Raw genomic sequence first — 19,972 nt, forward strand, 5'->3', positions numbered from 1 at the left:
TCACAGTCTGTGTTGATTTGGGGAGCCATGTCATCTGCTGGTGTTGGTCCACTGTGCTTCATTAAGTCCAGGGTCAATGCAGCCATCTACCAGGAGATTTTGGAGCACTTCATGCTTCCTTCCACAGACGAGCTTTATGGGGATGCTGACTTCATTTTCCAGCAGGTCTTGGCACCTGCCCACACACTGCCAAAAGCACCAAAACCTTGGTTCAATGACCGTGGGATTACTGTGCTTGATTGGCCAGCAAACTCGCCTGACCTGAACCCCATAGAAAATCTATGGGGCATTGCCAAGAGAAGATGAGAGACTTGAGACCAAACAATGCAGAAGAGCTGAAGGCCGCTATTGAAGCATCCTGGTCTTCCAGAACACCTCAGCAGTGCCACAGGCTGATAGCTTCCATGCCACACAGCATTGAGGCAGTAATTGCTGCAAAAGGGGCCCAAACCAAGTACTGAGTACATATGCATGCTTATACTTTTCAGAGGTCCAATATTGTTCTATGTACAATCCTTGTTTTATTGATTGCATGCAATATTCTCATTTTCTGAGATTGTAGATTTGGGGTTTTCATGAGCTGTAAGCCATAATCATCACAATGATGACAAATCACGGCTTGAACTATCTTACTTTGCATGTAATGAGTCTATCTCATATATTAGTTTCACCTTTTAAATTGCTGCACTGAAATAAATTAACTTTTGCACGATATTCTAATTTTTCGAGTTTCACCTGTAGAGTTTAAGTAGGGTGGTGCAATTCCAAATAACTGAACAGGGGTTAATTTACTAAAGTCAAGCAAGTTGTTCACTTTGCAAGGCAAGTTGCATTTTGCAAGAAAATTTGCTCCAAAGCTTAATAATCAAGGTGGAGCTTCACTTTGTAAAGGATACCCAATCACATGCAAGGAAGATAAAAAAAACCCTGCATTTCTGCTGGCAAATGATTGGATGATAGAAGTCATCAGAGCTTCCTCTCATTTACTAAGCTTTGGAGCAAATTCCCTTGCAGAGTGCACAGTATATTTGCCTTTAGTCAGGGCTGCTATTCTAAGAGAATAGATGCAGGGACTCCCTCTTTATGAGTCACTTCTTGTCTCTGCCCCCTACCCACCTCTGAGCACTGTCTCTTGGTTCCACCCCTACCCACCTCCGAGCACTATCCCTTGGTTCCACCCCCTACCCACCTCCGAGCACTGTCCCTTTGTTCCACCCCCTACCCATCTCTGAACACTGTTCCTTGGTTCCACCCCCTACCCACCTCCGAGCACTGTCCCTTGGTTCCATCCCCTACCCACCTCTGAGCACTGTCCCTTGGTTCCACCCCCTACCCACCTCTGAGCACTGTCCCTTGGTTCCACCCCTTACTCATCTCCCAATACTGTTCCTTACAACGAATACAGAGTCGAGTATCATTTTGTTTGTCATTTGCTATGTAACTTATATGGAATTTGGTAATGATAACAATAAAAACAATTCCCCCCAGCAACAGTAGATCCCACCAGCAACAATATACCCCCTCAACAAAATACCCCCCCCCGGCAGCAACAGACCCAGCAGCAACAACAGATCCCCCAGCAGCCAGCATCAATAAACACTCCAGCAGCCAGCAACAATAGAACACTCCCTCAACAGTAGATCCTTTCCAGCAACAATTGAGTCCCCAGCAACAATAGACTGTCACACAAAAATAGATCCTCTCCAGTGACAATAGATCCCCCAGCAGCCAGCAGAACAAATCTTCCAGCACACCCCAGCACCCCTAGATGCAGTGCTGGAGGTGCCAGAACTGTGCTCCTGCTGAAAAAATGCCCAGGGGCGGACTGACAATTTGAGTACTCGGGCACTGCCCGAGGGCCCGGGGTCAGTAGGGGGCCCCATAAGATGCCCCTGGTACCTTTTCATAGGCTTTTTTGGGTGTGGTTTGAGTGTGCACGAGGACACAGGGGCCCCATGATCCCGTATTGCCGGGCAGCCCCATGAGTTGTCAGTCCGCCCCTGGCTCTGCCTTTAGTAAATCAACCCTATTGTGTTCACTGGCTGAATATTTTTTTAAATTGTATAACTTACATTAGCACACTGTATGTAATGGTTTCAGATTGCATTAGTGTTACATATTATTTGGGGTTGTTCTGTAACTTAAATTTCCAAAGAAGTACTAGACTTTAGACACTTGCCTAATAATGTGCTGTTTGAAAAAGTTATCTATGAGGACTTAGAATCAACAAGCAAGTTTGAAAAGCTCAGATGGTTTGGCAAATAATTTTTTAAAGGTCAAGGCAACACTTTGCACTGCAATTAGAGATGTCAAGAGCTACTATGATCCCCAGGGCAACCTTTCCGGGTTCCTATAGGCCCTCTGCATTCTTTAACCACTTCCACTCCGGACACTTTCACCCCCTTCCTGTCCAGGCCAATTTTCAGCTTTCAGCGCTATCACACTTTGACAATTGTGCGGTCATGCAACACTATACCCATATTAATTTTTTAGCATTTTTTTGAGACCGACAAAACTTTATTTTGGTGGTATTTATTCACCACTGGGATTTTTATTTTTATTTTTTGCTATATAAATGAAAAAGTCCAAACATTTTGAGAAAAAGTGTTTTTCTTATAATATTTTGCAAATAAATTATTTTTCTTCATAAATCTTGTCCAAAATGTATTCAGCTACCTTTTTTAGTAAAAAAAGTAACCCAAATTAGTTTACAACCAAAAATTATAATTAAAAAAAAAAGGTTTTACATATTTATTGTATTTCTTATATTATTATTTATGTTTTTTTAAAACATACTGTCACCCTAGCAGTACAGTGTCACCATATTGACACTATACTACTTGTGGGGGGTGATGAAGATTTTATTTTATTTTTTTTACACTGATTGCTTTTACACCCATAAAGGCTGTAAAAGCAATCATTTCTCTTTCTCTCTGGCTGCATTCTTGCAGCCATTGAGAAATACTGTGTGAGCTGTGATTGGCCACAGCTTGTCACATGGTACAAGGCTGTTGTGAATAGCCCTGTACCATGTGATCTCTGTGATCATTCACAGATTTCACACATAGTAAGCAATGATGTCAGAAGTGACATCTTGCTAATTACTATTCATGTGATCACTGATTGGCCAATCAGTGATCACATGATCAGGACCTCACACAGAGGTCCTGTACAGCGATCGGTGTTCCGCTGTGTGCTCCGGATCGCGGTGCCGTGCACTGCCATGGAGCGCGCACAGGCTAAAATGGCGGGTGCCATTTATGAACGGGAACTCGCCCCTGCACTGCTCCCGTACGGCCCATGTATATAAACAGTTAAGTGGTTAAACATCCTTGGTCTGGAAAGAGCAAGGAAAAATGATGTTGTTGTCTATGTTCCAGCTGCGATCGTTTCCCCTGCTTCTTGTGTGGTAACCAGGACAGTAAGTCAGGAACAATCTCACCATTTGGAATACAGATTGCAGTAGGATTCTGAGAAAGGTTCTTACCCATTCCAGCTCTGTCCAAAAACAGTTTTAAAAAAATTCCCCTGTAATCTCCACACAAACCCCTATAATACTAAGGGGGGGGGATTCACTAAATCTGGTGCACGCAGCATCTGGTGCAGCTGTGCATATTAGCCAATCAGCTTCTAACTTCAGCTTGTCCAATTAAGCTTTAACAATAAAACCTGGAAGCTGATTGGTTGCTATGCATTACCAGACTTTGCACTCTCCAGTTTTAGTAAATAACCCCCCTAAAGCTCTCTGTAATCCAGATTCTCACTCTACCTCTCACTGTAACCACAGCCCCAGGCCTTTTCTGTAACCCTCACACTAATCCTCTCTATAGCCCAGCCTTTCTCGAACTTTTTAACATGGAGGAACCCTTGAAATAACTTTTTGGTCTAAGGGAACCTCTGCTAATAATTACTACATCAACAACTCATGGCACAATAGTGTAAATGTCTCTGAGAAGGATGCCCCTCACATGTGGTCAATGAATGTCAGTGGTTACTTATCTAAGAGGCAGAAATTGATCACTGCTCAAGGAGCCCCCAAGCAACCTCTGGAGGAACCCTAGTGTTCCATGGAACCCTGGTTGAGAGGCTACTATAACCCCAATAATAACCTTCCCTGTAACCCTAGAACCTTTGAAAATTTTTAATGCTGTCTGGAGCTCCATTAGAGATAGTCCCACCCTACTTCATCTTATGTTGTCATCTGTATAGGAATGGAGGTGAAATCTCCAGAAGGGACACAGACATAAATAAGAGCAATTAAGAAAAAAAAACACTCCCTCAAAGTCCCCCTCAAAACCATTAGGTGTCCCCTTTAAGAATACCACTGGCTTTTCTTTCCCCTGCTGTTGTATTATTTACCTGGTGATCCTGGGGTGTAGATAGGTTTGTCAGTCTGTATGAAGATGTATCCACTTTGATAGGACACCAGAACAACTTTTTCCAAGCTGCAGGGACCGGAACTTAAAATAACATAGACAAACTGCTTCTTTTCTGGGTCTTTATCCAGGTTAGTTGATGGAACCTATGGAGAAATTAAACACAGTTACATGAGGTAAAAATATAGGACAATAAAACTTGGTAACAGATAAGTCTTCATAAAAACCCATAGAAAACTCTCCTCCACAGACCAATAAAAGATGTTCCACAGCTCAGGTGTTGTTTAATCACTTATATTTTCTAGCTACAAATAAACTATCATGAATGCTTGGAAAGCTCCTTCTCTTAACGTCAATGAAGGAAAATCAAGACTCCAAGGCACCTTTGTAAATAAAAAAATTGACCGTGATCAAGAAGAGAAACATGATACATTTCTCTCAATATTGCAGCCCTGGCTGGAATACCTACTTTGAAAGTCAGGGGAGACATCCACCTTCCTATCCTTTCTCTCTCTCTCTCTCTCTCTCTCTCTCTCTCTCTCTCTCTCTCTCTCTCTCTCTCTCTCTCTCTCTCTCTCTCTCTCTCTCTCTCTCTCTCTCTCTCTCTCTCTCTCTCTCTCTTTCTCTCTCTCTTTCTCTCTCTTTCTCTCTCTTTCTCTCTCTTTCTCTTTCTTTCTCTCTCTCTCTCTCTCTCTTTCTTTCTCTCTCTCTCTCTCTCTCTCTCTCTCTCTCTCTCTTTCTCTCTCTCTCTCTCTCTCTCTCTCTCTCTCTCTCTCTCTCTCTCTCTCTCTCTCTCTCTCTCTCTCTCTCTCTCTCTCTCTTTCTCCCTCTCTCTCTCTCTCTCTCTCTCTCCCTCTCTCTCTCTCCCCTTGCCCTTCTTTACAGTTTGCTTGAATATTGTGTTTTCTATTACCACCTAGCTGCCACCTGTCCTATCCAATGTCCTTATCTTCAAGTCATTTGCTTTAGATACAGGAGGTCCTATGCATTATTGATGAGGTCATACAGGACAACATTGAGTGATTATTCCCTTTTTGTATTATTTGTTCCTTCGTATGAATGTTTCTCTAATGGTTCTGCCCTATGATGTTTGAGTGTTACTTTTGTGAATATACTCATTTTGCTATACCTTGATGTATGCCATGCTGCTGCTGTTTGGACTTGCTACTTTTGCTCTTTTGTAATTGCTCAGGTACTCGGGGGAGTCAAAGCAAAGGAATGCTGTGGTTCTGGAGCAGGTCTGTATTGCTACTCTGGAACGGAAGACTCGCCTTTGATGTAGAACATGCCGGGGGGGGGGGGAACACACTTTCCCGCCATTTGTAAACGCTATAACTTTCACTTAAACCGATTAATTTACATGTATTGGGGTTTTTTTTAGCAAAGACATGTCGCAGAATGCATTTTGGCCAAAATTTATGACGAAATTTGATTTTTACATTTTTTTTCCTGGACATCTTTTATAGCAAAAAGTCCAAAATATTGTTTTTTTTCTCAAAATTGTCAGCCTTTTTTTTATAGCGCAAAAAATAAAAAACCGCACAGGCGATCAAATACCACCGAAAGAAAGCTTTATTTGTGTGAAAAAAGTACATAAATTTCATTTATGCACCGTTTTGCATGACCGCGCAATTGTCCGTTAAACTAGCGCAGCGCTGTATAGCAAAAAAATTAAATTGCGTAAATTGCAGTATCTATACCATAGTTTGTAGACGCTATAACTTCCACACAAAGCAATCAATATACACTTATTGCTCATCAGGTGACTATGGTGCACTAATTCAACTGATAATTGCGCGGTCATGCAATGCTGCACCCAAACGAAATTTACATCCATTTTTTCACACAAATAGAGCTTTCTTTCGGTGGTATTTGATCCCCTGTGCGCTTTTTATTTTTCACGCTATAAACAAAAAAAGACCAAATATTTTGAAGAAAAACTATATTTTTTACTTTCAGCTATAAAAAATATATAGTAAACTCAAAGTTAGTTATAAATTTAGGCCAAAATGTATTCTGCTCCATGTTTTTGGTAAAAAAAATCCCAATTAGTGTCACGGATAGTGCCACCTATCTGTGACACTAATGAGGTGTCACTGATAGGTGGCACTGACTGGCATCACTGATAGGTGGCACTGACTGGCATCACTGCTGTGCACTGACTGGCATCACTGCTGTGCACTGACTGGCATCACTGCTGGGCACTGACTGGCACAACCACTGGGCACTGCTGGTCTGCACTGATGGGCACTGGTGTGTGGCACTGATGGGCACATGTGGGTGGGCACAGGTGGGTGGCACTGCTGGGCACAGATAGGTGGCACTTCTGAGCACAGGTGTGTGGCATTGCTGGGTGGCACAGGTGGGCGCACTGCTGGGTGGCACAGGTGGGCGCACTGCTGGGTGGCACAGGTGGGCGCACTGCTGGGTGGCACAGGTGGGCGCACTGCTGGGTGGCACAGGTGGGCGCACTGCTGGGCGGCACAGGTGGGCGCACTGCTGGGCGGCACAGGTGGGCGCACTGCTGGGCACAGGTGGGCGGAACTGGTGGGTGGCACTGCTGGGTACCGATCATCAGGGCACTGATCATCAGTGCCCTGATGATCGGTGCCGATCCCTGCTCTGACAACTGCCGGTTCTCGGCAGCACTTTCCTCACGCTCTGACAGCTTGAGGAAAGTGCAGCTGAGAACCGGCAATTGCATTTCCCAGTGATCAGTGTGTCATTGGACACAGCTGATCACGTGGTAAAAGGTCGCTGTGATTGGCCTTTTACCACATCACGTGATCAGCTGTGTCCGTAGGACACAGCGATCACGGAGATCGCCGGCTGCGCACCCCCGGAGTGCGTCCTGGGAGGACGTCATATGAACCCCTCCCAGAACTGGCTGGCCGCAATGTAGCTGTCATTCGGCTATCTGCGGTCGGCAGGTGGTTAAAAGACAGCAGCTACAGTTTTTGTAGCTGCTGATTTTTATTTTTTTACAGCGTGAGTGGAACTCCGCTTTAACTATATAACCAAAAGTATGTGTACACCTCAGCATCAAAATAGTGTGCGCTTGTTGGGCAACCCATTCCAAACCATGGGCATTAATATGGAGTTGGCACCCTTTTGTGTACGTAACAGCCCCTACATTTCTAGGAAGGATTTACACAAGAGTTTAGAAGGGGCTGTGTGGGAATTTGTGCCCATTTAGCCAAAAAAAAACATTTGTGAGGTCAGGTACTGACGTGGACAAGAAGACCTGGCTCCTAATCGGCAATTCAATTCATTCCCAAAAGGTGTTCAGTAGGGTTCTGATCGTGACTCTGTGCAGACCACTTACATTCCTCCACACCAATCTGGTCTTTATGGAGTTGGCTTTCTACACAGGTTACAGCAATATTGTAACAGTATATGGCCTTCCCCAAACTGTTTCCACAAGGCTGAAAGTGTAAAATTGCCTAAAAGTCTTTGAATGCTGTAGTATTAACAGTACCCGTCGCTGGAAACACCTAAAGTCAATCATTTGGAGGGATGACCATTTAGTATCTTAAGTATAATGCGACTAAGAAAACACTCACCAAGAATTTGCTTTTTCCCATAAAGCCATTGCTACTGTTGACAGAGATCTTGCCCTGAGCAATAATAAATTTCTTCTTGGGAAAATCCTGGATTAGAATATCGGCATCAAATGTAGTGCCATGTCCGTCTACTAAGAAGGTCTCCTCACTGTCCACCCGCAACACATTGGAAGTAATCAGGGTACACCTAGCGAAGTTAAAAAAAAAAATGCATGGTGTAAATCAACAAGCTTGTTATCTGTATTTAAAGGGCATGTATAGTACAAAATGCATTTAAATCCCTGGCAGAGTAAATCTTTTCTAAAAGCAGAGAACCTGTAGAAATAAATGGGGGTCGTTTACATATTTGATGTCACAGGATATGTGTGTTGTAGTTTATCAAATCTATATTTTAATTAAAGAAAATACAATTAATTTTAAATTCATTTAATTTCAATATCTTTCCCAATTTTTTGGTAAAATATAAAAATGAGGTAGTGTTAAGTAAATAAATACCATATATAGTACATGAGGCCTCAAATATGTAGGCAGCAGCGAAACTGGGAAAACTACGGTACCCAGGGGCGGACTGAAAACTCATGGGGCCCCCGGGCAGTAGGGGATCATGGGGCCCCTGTGTCCTTGCCCAAACTCAAAAAAGCCTATGAAAAAGGTACCAGGGGCGTCTCTTGGGGCCCCCTACGGACCCTGGGCCCTCGGGCAGTGCCCGAGTTTCCAAATGGTCAGTCCGCCCCTGGGCCCCTGTGTTCTTGCCCAAACTCAAAAAAGCCTATGAAAAAGGTACCAGGGGCATCTCTTGGGGCCCCCTATGGACCCTGGGCCCTCGGGCAGTGCCCGAGTTTCCAAATGGTCAGTCCGCCCCTGACGGTACCCAAAATTGTCCATAGGTGACACTTTAATAGACTTCACAGGTCATCAGTTTAGCGTTAGCATGAATGATTGCCCTAGAATTACTGCCCTCACTCCAGCATGCATAGAAATATCTAGTATGTGTTGTAAAATCATCATTTTAACCACTTGCCCTCCAAAGGATTTACTCCCCCTCCTGACCAAGCCTTTTTTTGCGATACGGTGCTGCGTTACTTTAACTCACAATTGCACGCTCATGCAACGCTGTACATAAATTAAATTTATGTCCTTTTTTCCCACAAATAGAGTTTTCTTTTAGTTGTATTTGATCACCTCTGCGTTTTTTATTTTTTGTGCTACAAACAAAAAAATACTGCCAATTTTGAAAAAATCAAATTTCGTCATAAATTTAGGCCAAAATGTGTTCTTGCTAAAAAATATCCCAATACGTGTAAATTCATTGGTTTACGTGAAAGTTATAGCGTCTACAAATGGTGGTATACATACTGTAATTTTTATTTTCATTTTTTTTTATACTAGTAATGGCGGCGATCAGTGACTTATAGCGGGACTGTAGGACTATGGCGGGCATTCTGACACTGGGGGGGAACTGACTAACTGTCACTGACATCCCAAAGACACTAATAGAGTGACAAGTGCTAATAAAAAACACCGACACTGTACTAATGACACTGGGCAGGAAGGGGTTAACATCTGGGGTAATCAAAGGGTTAAAAGGGTTAACTGTGTGCTGTTTTACTAGGGAGACATGCTGCTGTGTATTTCTCTGCTGTGCAGAGAAATACACAGCAGCAGGTTATTGCTGGCAGGAAAGAGACCTGTTTTTTACACACAGGTCTCTCCCCTGTCATTGTTTCTCAGTGATTGCCAGTGGGAAATATCCAGACCAGGGGCGGACTGACCATTTGGAAACTCGGGCACTGCCCGAGGGCCCGAGGTCAGTAGGGGGCCCCATGATATGCCCCTGGTACCTTTTTCATAGGCTTTTTTGAGCTTGGCCAAGGACACAGGGGCCCCATGATCCCCTATCACCTGGGGGACCCATGAGTTGTCAGTCCGCCCCTGCTCCAGACTGACATCTGTAGCTGCCCTGTGCACCCCTCCTACATGTATATATACCTGAAAATGCAAAATATATATATATATATATACATATACAGTATATGATTTTGCGCAGCCCTGCCACCCTGTAGCAGTACTTCTGTTATAGGGCGGAGGGGAAGCGGTTTTTGTGTGCGAACCAGATACTTGTGTTAGGGAAAGGCAGGGGAATTTTAGTTGTGTTTTTTTAATCTTTTTTAACTTTACCTTTTTAACCTTTAGTTAACTTTACTGCTGTCACAAGAGGCGGTCCATTAATACAAAGAGGCAAACAACCTCTTAGGTCAGGTTTCATAAAATGGCGGACTGTGGTCCGGATCAGGACCAAGTCATGGTCCCGTCCGGACCACCGCAGTCCTGCCATTTAGTAGCCGGCTGTTCCCCTCAGCCATCATCACCGCTGACATCCCCACAGACTGACATCGGGAGGCATGACAGTTCTGGACGAGGGTGGGAGGAGCCAAGTTAAGCAGTGGGTCACAGGGCGGCCCTAGCAACCAATCACAAGCTTGTTAAAAAGTAATGTGCAGCTCTGGTGCTCCATTCACAACTGTCCTGCCTCCCAATGTCATCTCTGGACCTGCGGTGACTCCCGTCCTCAGCCCTGTGTATGGTAGGACAGGGGAGAGGGCTATGCCACTACTGTGAAGGATGGGGAGGAAGCCGAGGTTACATATATATAAAGGGGGGGCTGAGTACAGGAGTCTGAAGGGGGGGGTGATATAAAGGGGGGCTGAGGACAGGTATGTGAAGGGGGGGTGATACTATATAAAAGGGGGCTGAGGGCTGGAATGTAAAGAAATAGGGGAGGCGATATAAAGGGGGGGCTGAGGACAGAAATGAGAGGGGTCATATGGGGGGGGTGATGTACAGAGAGATTATTGATATATTAATTAGATTTTGATATGAAAGGATGAAGGATTACATCACTGCTACCCATGTTGTGCATGTAGGCAGCCCATTCCTTATATGCAGAAATGCAGAAAAAAGAAGTCCCTGACCCTGTTTTAAATTGCGCCACACCGAGCCACGTGGTACTGCAGCACCATGTGGTTTGGCGCTCATGAAAAAGTACCACATTTGCTAATGGCGCTGAGGTGCCATTAGGAATAAAACATGATTCAGACCTCTGCAAGAGTAACAGTTTACTGACTGGACCTCCTTGGATTTTCATTCAATCCCCCCCCGCCCCTAGGTGATAGCATAGTGCAGGAAACAGGCTCTCTTTAAGGAGACGTCAAGTGTCTCTTATCATAAAGAGGCTTATAGTGCCCTGGGTGATAGCATAGCACAAGTGACAGGTTCTCTTTAAGGAGATATCAGGGGTCTAGGAATACAAAGGCTAACAACCCCCCTTGGTGATAGCATAATGCAAGTGGCAGGTTCTCTTCAAGGAGTCACCAGGGGTCTATTATCACAAAGAGTCTGACAAGCCTCCTAGGTGAAAGCATACTACAGGTTACAGGTTCCCTTCACGAAGACATCAGGGGTCTAATAACACAGAGAGCCTGAAAGCCCCTAGTTGATAGCATAGTTCAGCTAACAGGTCCTCTTCAAGGAGACATCAGGAGTCTATTATCACAAATGTGCTGACAAGTCTCCTAGGTGAAAGCATACTGCAGGTTACAGGTCCCTTTCAAGAAGACATCAGGGGTCTAATACCACAGAGAGCCTGAAAGCCTCTAGTTGATAGCATAGTGCAGGCAACAGGTCCTCTTCAAGGAGATATCAGGAGTCTATTAACACAAAGAGGCTGACAAGCCCCCTAGGTGCACAGTGCAGGTTACAGATTCTCTTCATGGACACATCAAGGATCTACTAGACCAGGGGCAGACTGACCATTCGAGCACTCGGGCACTGCCCGAGGGCCCGGGGCTGGTAGGGGGCCCCATGAAATGCCCCTGGTACCTTTTTTTTGAGTGTGGGCAAGGACACAGGGGCCCCATGATCCCCTATTGCCCAGGGGCCCCATGAGTTGTCAGTGCGCCCAGGTTCTAGACCCCTAATGTCACCCATGCACCCCGCTGCTGCTTCCTTAGTAAGATCCACCGGGATTTGACAGCTTTGAATCCAGAGTACTGAACACTTCCAGGTTCATACTATCCAGGGGAGATCAGCTAATGGAAACCCACTGATCTCCCTGTGCTCTCCATTCTGGCACCCACCATTTGGATACTGAGCTACCAGCAGGGACAGGTATGCCCAGGGGCGGACTGACCATTTGGAAACTCGGGCTCTGCCCGAGGGCCCAGGGTCAGTAGGGGGCCCCATAAAATGCCCCTGGTACCTTTTTCATAGGCTTTTTTGAGTTTGGGCAAGGACACAGGGGCCCCACGATTCCCTATTGCCCGGGGGCCCCATGAGTTGTCAGTCCGCCCCTGGGTACGCCTAGGAAATATGGTGGGTGGTGCCACATAGGGGTGGTGACACATTCCAATACACATAACAGTGACTGGGTGGCATTGCAGAAAGATGAGTACTTAGCATAAATATGTAAACAAGCATTCAGCTGCTAGGGCGTCTGTGAGTTTGTTTACATGTCGATGCTGCCGCTTTATACTCTAATAGTCACAATGGCAGCTAAAAAATATATCTATGATATCTGCATGGAGTTTGCACAGTATTTTGACAGGTAAAACATCTCCCGTATATGTACTTTATCTCCCTGCTTGGCTGTTCGGACTTCAGGATAAATGTGAATATAAATGATTTAACCAATAGCAACCTTCGTCCTTAGGGCAAATTCACATTGACTTGTGCTTGGATGTATGAAAAATGTATCTACATTTCCATCCATTTTACGCACATTTTACCGCACTCTGACGTCCATTGACATACATTTGGGCATTTGTTGACATGCATGCGCAGAGTTATGGTGTGAATAGGACACATTGGAAACAGGGGCGGACTGACCATTTGGAAACTCTGGCACTGCCCGAGGGCCCGGGGTCAGTAGGGGGCCCCATGAGATGCCCCTGGTATCTTTTTCATAGGCTTTTTTGAGTTTGGGCAAGGACACAGGGGCCCCATGATCCCCTATTGCCCGGGGGCCCCATGAGTTGTCAGTCCGCCCCTGATTGGAAATGATTGTTTTTCAGATGTCCTTCCCTTGATCTGAGTTTTTTACAGCTGCGCTAAAACACAGATCAACGCACTGATGTTCACCGGACCTTAATCCTTCCAAATGCTGATGGTGAAGATGAAGAAAAAAATGATCCTGCACAAACAGAAAATCTTGGCAAATCCTTTATTTATTTAACAAACATTTTCCCTATTCCCGTCACATAATACATTTACACCATGTGACCTTGCACAGGGTCTATTGATCGCTTTCTACAGAATTCGGTTTATTTATACATGTGTGGGAGTAATGTCCCTGTCTGGGCCAAACGCTAGCTCTTCCCAATGTCTTTTAATGTGACTAGCAGAAATCCAGAAACACTGAGAGCTTACAGTATATTATTATTTATATACTTACTTATATAGTGCTGTCAATTTACGCAGCACTTTACATATATATTGTACATTCACATCAGTCCCTAACCCTCAAGGGGTGTACAATCTAAGGACCCTAACTTACATTCATACATACACATACTAGGGACAATTTAGACAGGAGCCAATTAACCTACCAGCATGTCTTTGGAGTGTGCGAGGAAACCGGAGTACCCAGAGGAAACCCACACAGGTACAGGGAGAACATGCAAACTCCAGGCAGTTGGTGCCATGGTTTGGGATTCGAACTAACAACCCCAATACTGCCAGGCGAAAGTGCTAACCGTTTAGCCACTGTGCTGCCTGTATGATGGTATATGTACAGTATACAGTATATTCATGTCAGAACGTAGGAACTGTGAAAATTGGGAATTACATTAACCACTTTTTATACCCCCTTCCTGTCCAGGCCAATTTTCAGCTTTCAGCGCTATCACACTTTGAATGACAATTGCGCGGTCATGCAACACTGTATCCATATGAATTTTTTAGCATTTTTTTGAGACAGATAAACTTTATTTTGGTGGTATTTATTCACCACTGGGATTTTTTTTTCTTTTGCTATATAAATGAAAATGTCCAAACATTTTGAAAAAAGTGTTTTTCTGATAACATTTTGCAAATAAAAAATCTTTCTTCATAAATCATAGCCAACATTTATTCTTTTTAGTAAAAAAAAATAACCCAAATTAGTTTATAACCAAAAATTATAATTTTTCAAAAACATTTTTTACATTTTTATTTTTTTTATATTATTATTTATGTTATTTTATTTTTTTTAACATACTCTCACCCTAGCAGTACAGTGTTACCATAGTGACACTGTACTACTTTTGGGGGGTGATGAAGATTTATTTACTTTTTTTTATACTGATTGCTTTTACACCCATATAGGCTGTAAAATCAATCATTTCTCCTTCTCTCTGGCTGCATTCTTGCAGCCATTGAGAAATACTGTGTGAGCTGTGATTTGTCACATGGGACAAGGCTGTTGTGAATAGCCCTGTACCATGTGATCTCTGTGATCATTCACAGATTTCACACGTAGTAAGCAATGATGTCAGAAGTGAAATCTTGCTTACACCTATTCATGTGATCACTGATTGGTCAATCAGTGATCACATGATCGGGACCTCACACAGAGGTCCCGTACAGCGATAGGTGTCCGGAGGACACAGCAGGCACTGGATCGCGGTGCCGCACGCTCCCAGGGAGCGGGCACAGTCAAAAATGGTGGGCACCGTTTATGAACAGCAACCCGTCCCTGCATTGCCACCGTCCAGCCGTTTATATACAGCGGCCAGGCGGGAAGTGGTTAAATATAACACTTTACAGTGTAACACTTTAAAGTGGCAGCACAGTGGCTAAATGGTTAGCACTTCCATCTGGCAGCACTAGGGTTGTTGATTCAAATCCCAGCCATGGCACCTACTGACTGGAGTTTGCATGTTCTCCCTGTGCCTGTGTGGGTTTCCTCCAGGTACTCCAGTTTCCTCCCACACTCCAAAGACATGCTGGTAGGTGAATTGGCTCCTGTCTAAATTGTCCCTAGTATGTGTATGTATGAATGTGAGTTAGGGACCTTAGATTGTACACCCCTTGAGGGTTAGGGACTGATATGAATGTACAATATATATGTAAAGCGCTGCGTAAACTGGTGGTGCTATATAAGTACCTGAAATAATAATAAAGTGAAAGAACAGTGTGTTTTCTTAAGAGTTATTCTTTCAATGTTTACCTTAAATCAATCGTATTCTTTATAAAAATAAAACACATTTCTGTACAAAAGTTTCAGCATTGGCACAGCTGTCAAAAGTAATCCTTGTAACATGTGTACAATGTGTGAAATGTCATTGTCGATTTCCTATGCTTGGCAGCCCCATCTAGTGGCCATATTGTGGTATTTTCCTGAAATTCTACAATCCAGGAAAATACTGCATTCTGGCCACTAGATGGAGCTGATGAGCATAGGAAATAAGTGGAAAATGACAATTCACACATGTTAGACACATTATGGGGATTATTTGCAATGGTTGCGCAAATGCTGAGACATTTGTTCAGCAATCTTTTTTTTTTAAATAGACACCAAAGCGTCAGTAAACACAGTAAGGTTGATGTTTATTGTATCTACATGTGAAGGCTAAGTCTTCGATATGTGCCTCTTTATACAGATTATGTCTCAATATGCCTAAATTACACAAGTTCAGACCAAACCTTGGTTGTTAGGTGTTTAACAACTCAGTTAAACTCAGGGAAGGACTGACAGCTCATGGGGCCCCCGGGCAATAGGGGATCATGGGGCCCCTGTGTCCTCACCCACACTCAAAAAAAGCCTATGAAAAAGGTACCAGGGGCATCTCATGGGGCCCCCTACTGACCCCAGGCCCTCGGGCAGCGCCAGAGTTTCCAAATGGTCAGTCCGCCCCTGGTTAAACTACACCCAAATGCTAATTCACGCTATAGGCAGGGGCGTACTCAGTACAAGGCAAACAAGGCGTTTGCCTAAGACGGGATTTTTCAGGGGGGTGGTGGAAGAAGGGACACACTTGACTGCGTATGCAGAGCCTGACTCTTGTCCCTCGGGATGTCCAGAGCTGTGAGGGTGAGTGTCCCTCTCTCTCGCCAGGTGGGGGGAAGGCATGGCAGCAGGTGTATGGGGAGCGGTGGAAGGATCTCTCAGCTGGGGGGGCGGGTATGCAGTTTGGTCGGTGCTGATTGTTGTCAGGCTCTCTCCGTGGGGGAGTTGGGGCATACACCACTGCGTATAGGTGTGTTAACATACGTTAAAGGCTGCTTTAAAATATAATGCCCGTGTGAAAGAGCCCTTACAGTAGAAGATTTTTTTTTATCTGTCATTGTCTGCGAAGTCCTCACCTTATCTTATCAAACGCAGCAATACAGAAACCATAATAATAGGAACTAGAAAAGCTACAATTTCTGGGGAAATTGTGTGAAGTGTTCTTGCCTCCACCTTTATATTGTGAGAATCACAAGACCCAGACCTACATTTTGATGTATAGTATGTCTCTGAAAATAAAAATGAAGGCACAGTCACAGTTTAGAAATTGCCCTTCAAATTTGAGGTGGCTAGAGTGCAGTTTCAGTAAATGTCAATGGGCAGCGTGAGTTGCAACCAAATGGTCATATTATGAAAACTATCAGGACTATGGCTTAGCTGTGGACATTTTTAGTGGCAGCAGGGATAGATGAACGTTTTGATATAAGATATGTGTAGGTGGGCTTGAAAATGAGGGAGTGATGGCAGTTTACAAATCATATCCTGATTTTTCAGCTCACACTCTAGCTTTTGTCAGCTCCCACTTGAACATTGGTCCCATAGGAATGAATGGCGCAATTTCACCACAAAAACGCCGATATTTCGTGAACCATTCGGCGAAACGTTCCACAAAGTAATAGCACACCAATCGGGAACAATCCGCACGTTTCGGTATATTACTGTCTATGTCGTGTAAAAACTGTGGGAGGAGTTAGGGTGGTAAATTTGGCTATAATAATAAGAATTTATAGGTGAGATCAAGGGTGGACTAACCATTTGGAAACTTGGGCACTTCCCGAGGGCCCGGGGTCAGTAGGGGGCCCCATGAGATGCCTCTGGTACCTTTTTCATAGGCTTTTTTGAGTTTCAGCAAGGACACAGGGGCCCCATGATCCCGGGGCCCCATGAGTTGTCAGTCCGCCCCTGGGTGAGATAACAGTAAGTGGTCTGCCATGCAGGAACACTTAATAAAAAAACAATCACAGCCATGGCAGCAATTAATCAATTTTCTCCTATTAAAATGGAAAAAGTAGCTGCTGATTCTATGGTATAGAAATTACATTACATAACTTGAACCATCTAGGATAAAAGCTGAGTCCATGCAGGTATTTAAGACTAGCAGACAGTTCTCTAGCGATCAATGAACTCAACATCGACAATTATCTTTATATAGTCACATTGTGCAAAGCAAAGTGAAAAAAAAAAGACTGTATCCACAGGAAACATTTATATTGTTTTTATACAACACCATGCATTCTGTTTTATTATACGCTATCTATTATTCTTACAGAACCTCTGCTAAAATCAATTCATCAGGGGACTGTGGGAAGAATGCCCCTTGCAATGCTCGTTGGGAAGAATACCCTTTACATTGGTGGCCAGTGGGAAGAATGCCCCTTACATTGGTGGCTAGTGGAAAGAATGCCCCTTGCAATGCTGGTCATTGGGAAGAATGCCCCTTACATTGGTGGTCATTGGGAAGAATGCCCCTTACATTGGTGGTCATTGGGAAGAATGCCCCTTACATTGGTGGTCATTGGAAAGAATGTCCCTTGTAATGCTGGTCGCTGGGAAGAATGTCCCTTGCAATGCTGGTCATTGGGAAGAATGCCCATTACATTGGTGGTCATTGGGAAGAATGCCCATTACATTGGTGGCCAGTGGGAAGAATGCCCCTTACATTGGTGGCCAGTGGGAAGAATGCCCCTTGCAATGCTGGTTATAGGGAAGAATGTCCCTTGCATTGTTGGTCATTGGGAAGGATGCTCCTTACATTGGTGATCAGTGGGAGGAATGCTCCTTACATTGGTGGTCCTTGGGAAGAATACTCCTTGCATTTCTGGTCAGTTGGAAGAATTCTCCTTACATTGGTGATCAGTGGGAAGAATGCCGTTACACTGGTGGTCAGTGGGAAGAATGCCTCTTACATTGGTGGTCCTTGGGAAGAATGCTCCTTGCATTGCTGGTCAGTTGGAAGAATTCTCCTTACATTGGTGGTCATTGGGAATAATGTCCCTCACATTGGTGGTCATTGGGAAGAATGGTCCTTACATTGGCAGGCAGTGGGAAGGATGCTCCTTACATTGGGGGTCAGTGGGAAGGATGCTCCTTACATTGGTGATTAGTGGGCAGAATGCTCCTTACATTGGTGGTCAGTGGAAAGAATGCTTTTTACATTGGTTGTCAATGGGAAGAATGCCCTTTACATTGTAATGCCCCCCTTGCAATAGCGATCATACATATTTCCCCCTTTTTTTTATTATAGTAAGGCTATGTCTCCACCGCCTTTTGATTCAGCTATTCGAACAGGTATGCAATAACTATCCCAGTCAACCACCAAAGGGCTGGTTATTGCTCTCTAGTTTCAATAACCAGAAGCTGTTCCATAAATCAAATTATCCACCAAAGGAAATCCTATACTGTAGCTAAAGCAATTATCTACAAAAACTTTAGGTATGGGATCAGAAATACCTAAACCTATTTTTCTCCTAAGGCTAAGCCTGTTCACAACTTTCATCTACCATTCAGGAGGTCTGAGTTAGTTAAGGTCATACTCACGATTGTGCATAGGAGGACCCAGCAAGGAAACCCAGCAGTAGGAGACACAAAGCTCTGCACCCCATGATGCCACCAGGGGTATGAGAAGCCACTGTAAGGAGGTTTTTTTTTTAAAGGGTCACTAAAGGAGGGTCTAAATAATTTTCTTTAATCAGTAACTGGAGAAACATTGTGAGATTAGGTGACAAAATAAGCAAACAAAAGCCTGCTTGACAAATACAAGAATGTCCATTGCATTGCTGGGAAATTACACTAAGCTAATACACATGAAAGAGAGTTGCTCAACACTAGAACAGCAGGGGCCCTGAACCAAAAGCCTGGAGCACAGTGGTGGTATGCAGACAGAAAAAGTAATCTCCTCTCTGTATTGAGGGCTCATTCACATTATTGACATTATTTATAAAGCAGTAAAACTATAATGCAGCTGCAGCCATGATCCCGGTATAACCACTTCCACCCAAGGCTGTATACATACAGTATAAATGGCCTAAGGGCTCAAAGTGAGCTTACAAGCTAAGGTTCTCGGTTTGATTCCCAACCAAGATACTACCTACATGGATTCTGCATGTTCTCATTTTGCTTGGTGGGGTCTCTATGTACTATGCACCCTTTACTCAGTATCTGGGCCCCCCCCCCTATTTTTTAAAGGGGGCTTCTAAATTCTAATAATGCCAGGGTTGCAGGGAAGGGACCCCATGGGTTATGCGCTGGCAAGATACCCTTCAAGACCAGACTCTTATCCTAGCATGCAGTCTCGCAGACCATGAAATGGAAGGGCAAAAAGCGTACAACCTCTGTTTTCTGGAAAACCCTCATATGGATTTTGAGGGTGAGGGGGGACCAGGGGCGGACTGACCATTTGGAAACTCGGGTACTGCCCGAGGGCCCGGGGTCAGTAGGGGGCCCCATGAGATACCCCTGGTACCTTTTTCATAGGCTTTTTTGAGTTTGGGCAAGGACACAGGGGCCCCATGATCCCCTATTGCCCCGGGGGCCCCATGAGTTGTCAGTCCACCCCTGGGGTGGACAGGCATTTTTTTTCTCTTTTTTGAGTGAGAGTTTGCCCTAAAAATCCATACTGGACCCGTAGAGTCTTGTATGAAATTTGGGAGAACCCACAGTGTTTTTTGCAGGGGTCACAGTTGACATCCATATCAGACCCTCATCAAAGATAAGAGTCTGATATGCAGTTTTAGGGGGAACACCACAATATTTATTTTTTTTTGTCGGGT

The 19,972-nt window shown here is 44.3% G+C and overlaps 1 protein-coding gene across 1 annotated transcript in view; it reads right to left on the reverse strand.

Annotated features, from left to right (window-relative positions):
* Nucleotides 1-18,830, reverse strand: part of LOC149442410 (venom factor-like) — a gene marked incomplete at its 3' end in the record, with an annotated part of 64,291 nt that extends 45,461 nt beyond the window's left edge. Inside the window, exons 1-3 of the mRNA XM_089656127.1 lie at nucleotides 18,741-18,830; nucleotides 7,940-8,126; nucleotides 4,360-4,522 (exon numbers count right to left, since the gene is read on the reverse strand). Coding sequence (XP_089512253.1) covers nucleotides 4,360-4,522; nucleotides 7,940-8,126; nucleotides 18,741-18,805 — 415 coding nt within the window. The remainder of the gene's footprint in view (nucleotides 1-4,359; nucleotides 4,523-7,939; nucleotides 8,127-18,740) is intronic.
* Nucleotides 18,831-19,972: the final 1,142 nt, after the last annotated feature.

This window comes from Staurois parvus, unplaced genomic scaffold (genome assembly GCF_062004578.1).
Source record: "Staurois parvus isolate SC_StPar_1 unplaced genomic scaffold, SC_StPar_1.0 ptg000887l, whole genome shotgun sequence".
Classification (NCBI taxonomy): Eukaryota; Metazoa; Chordata; class Amphibia; order Anura; family Ranidae; genus Staurois; species Staurois parvus.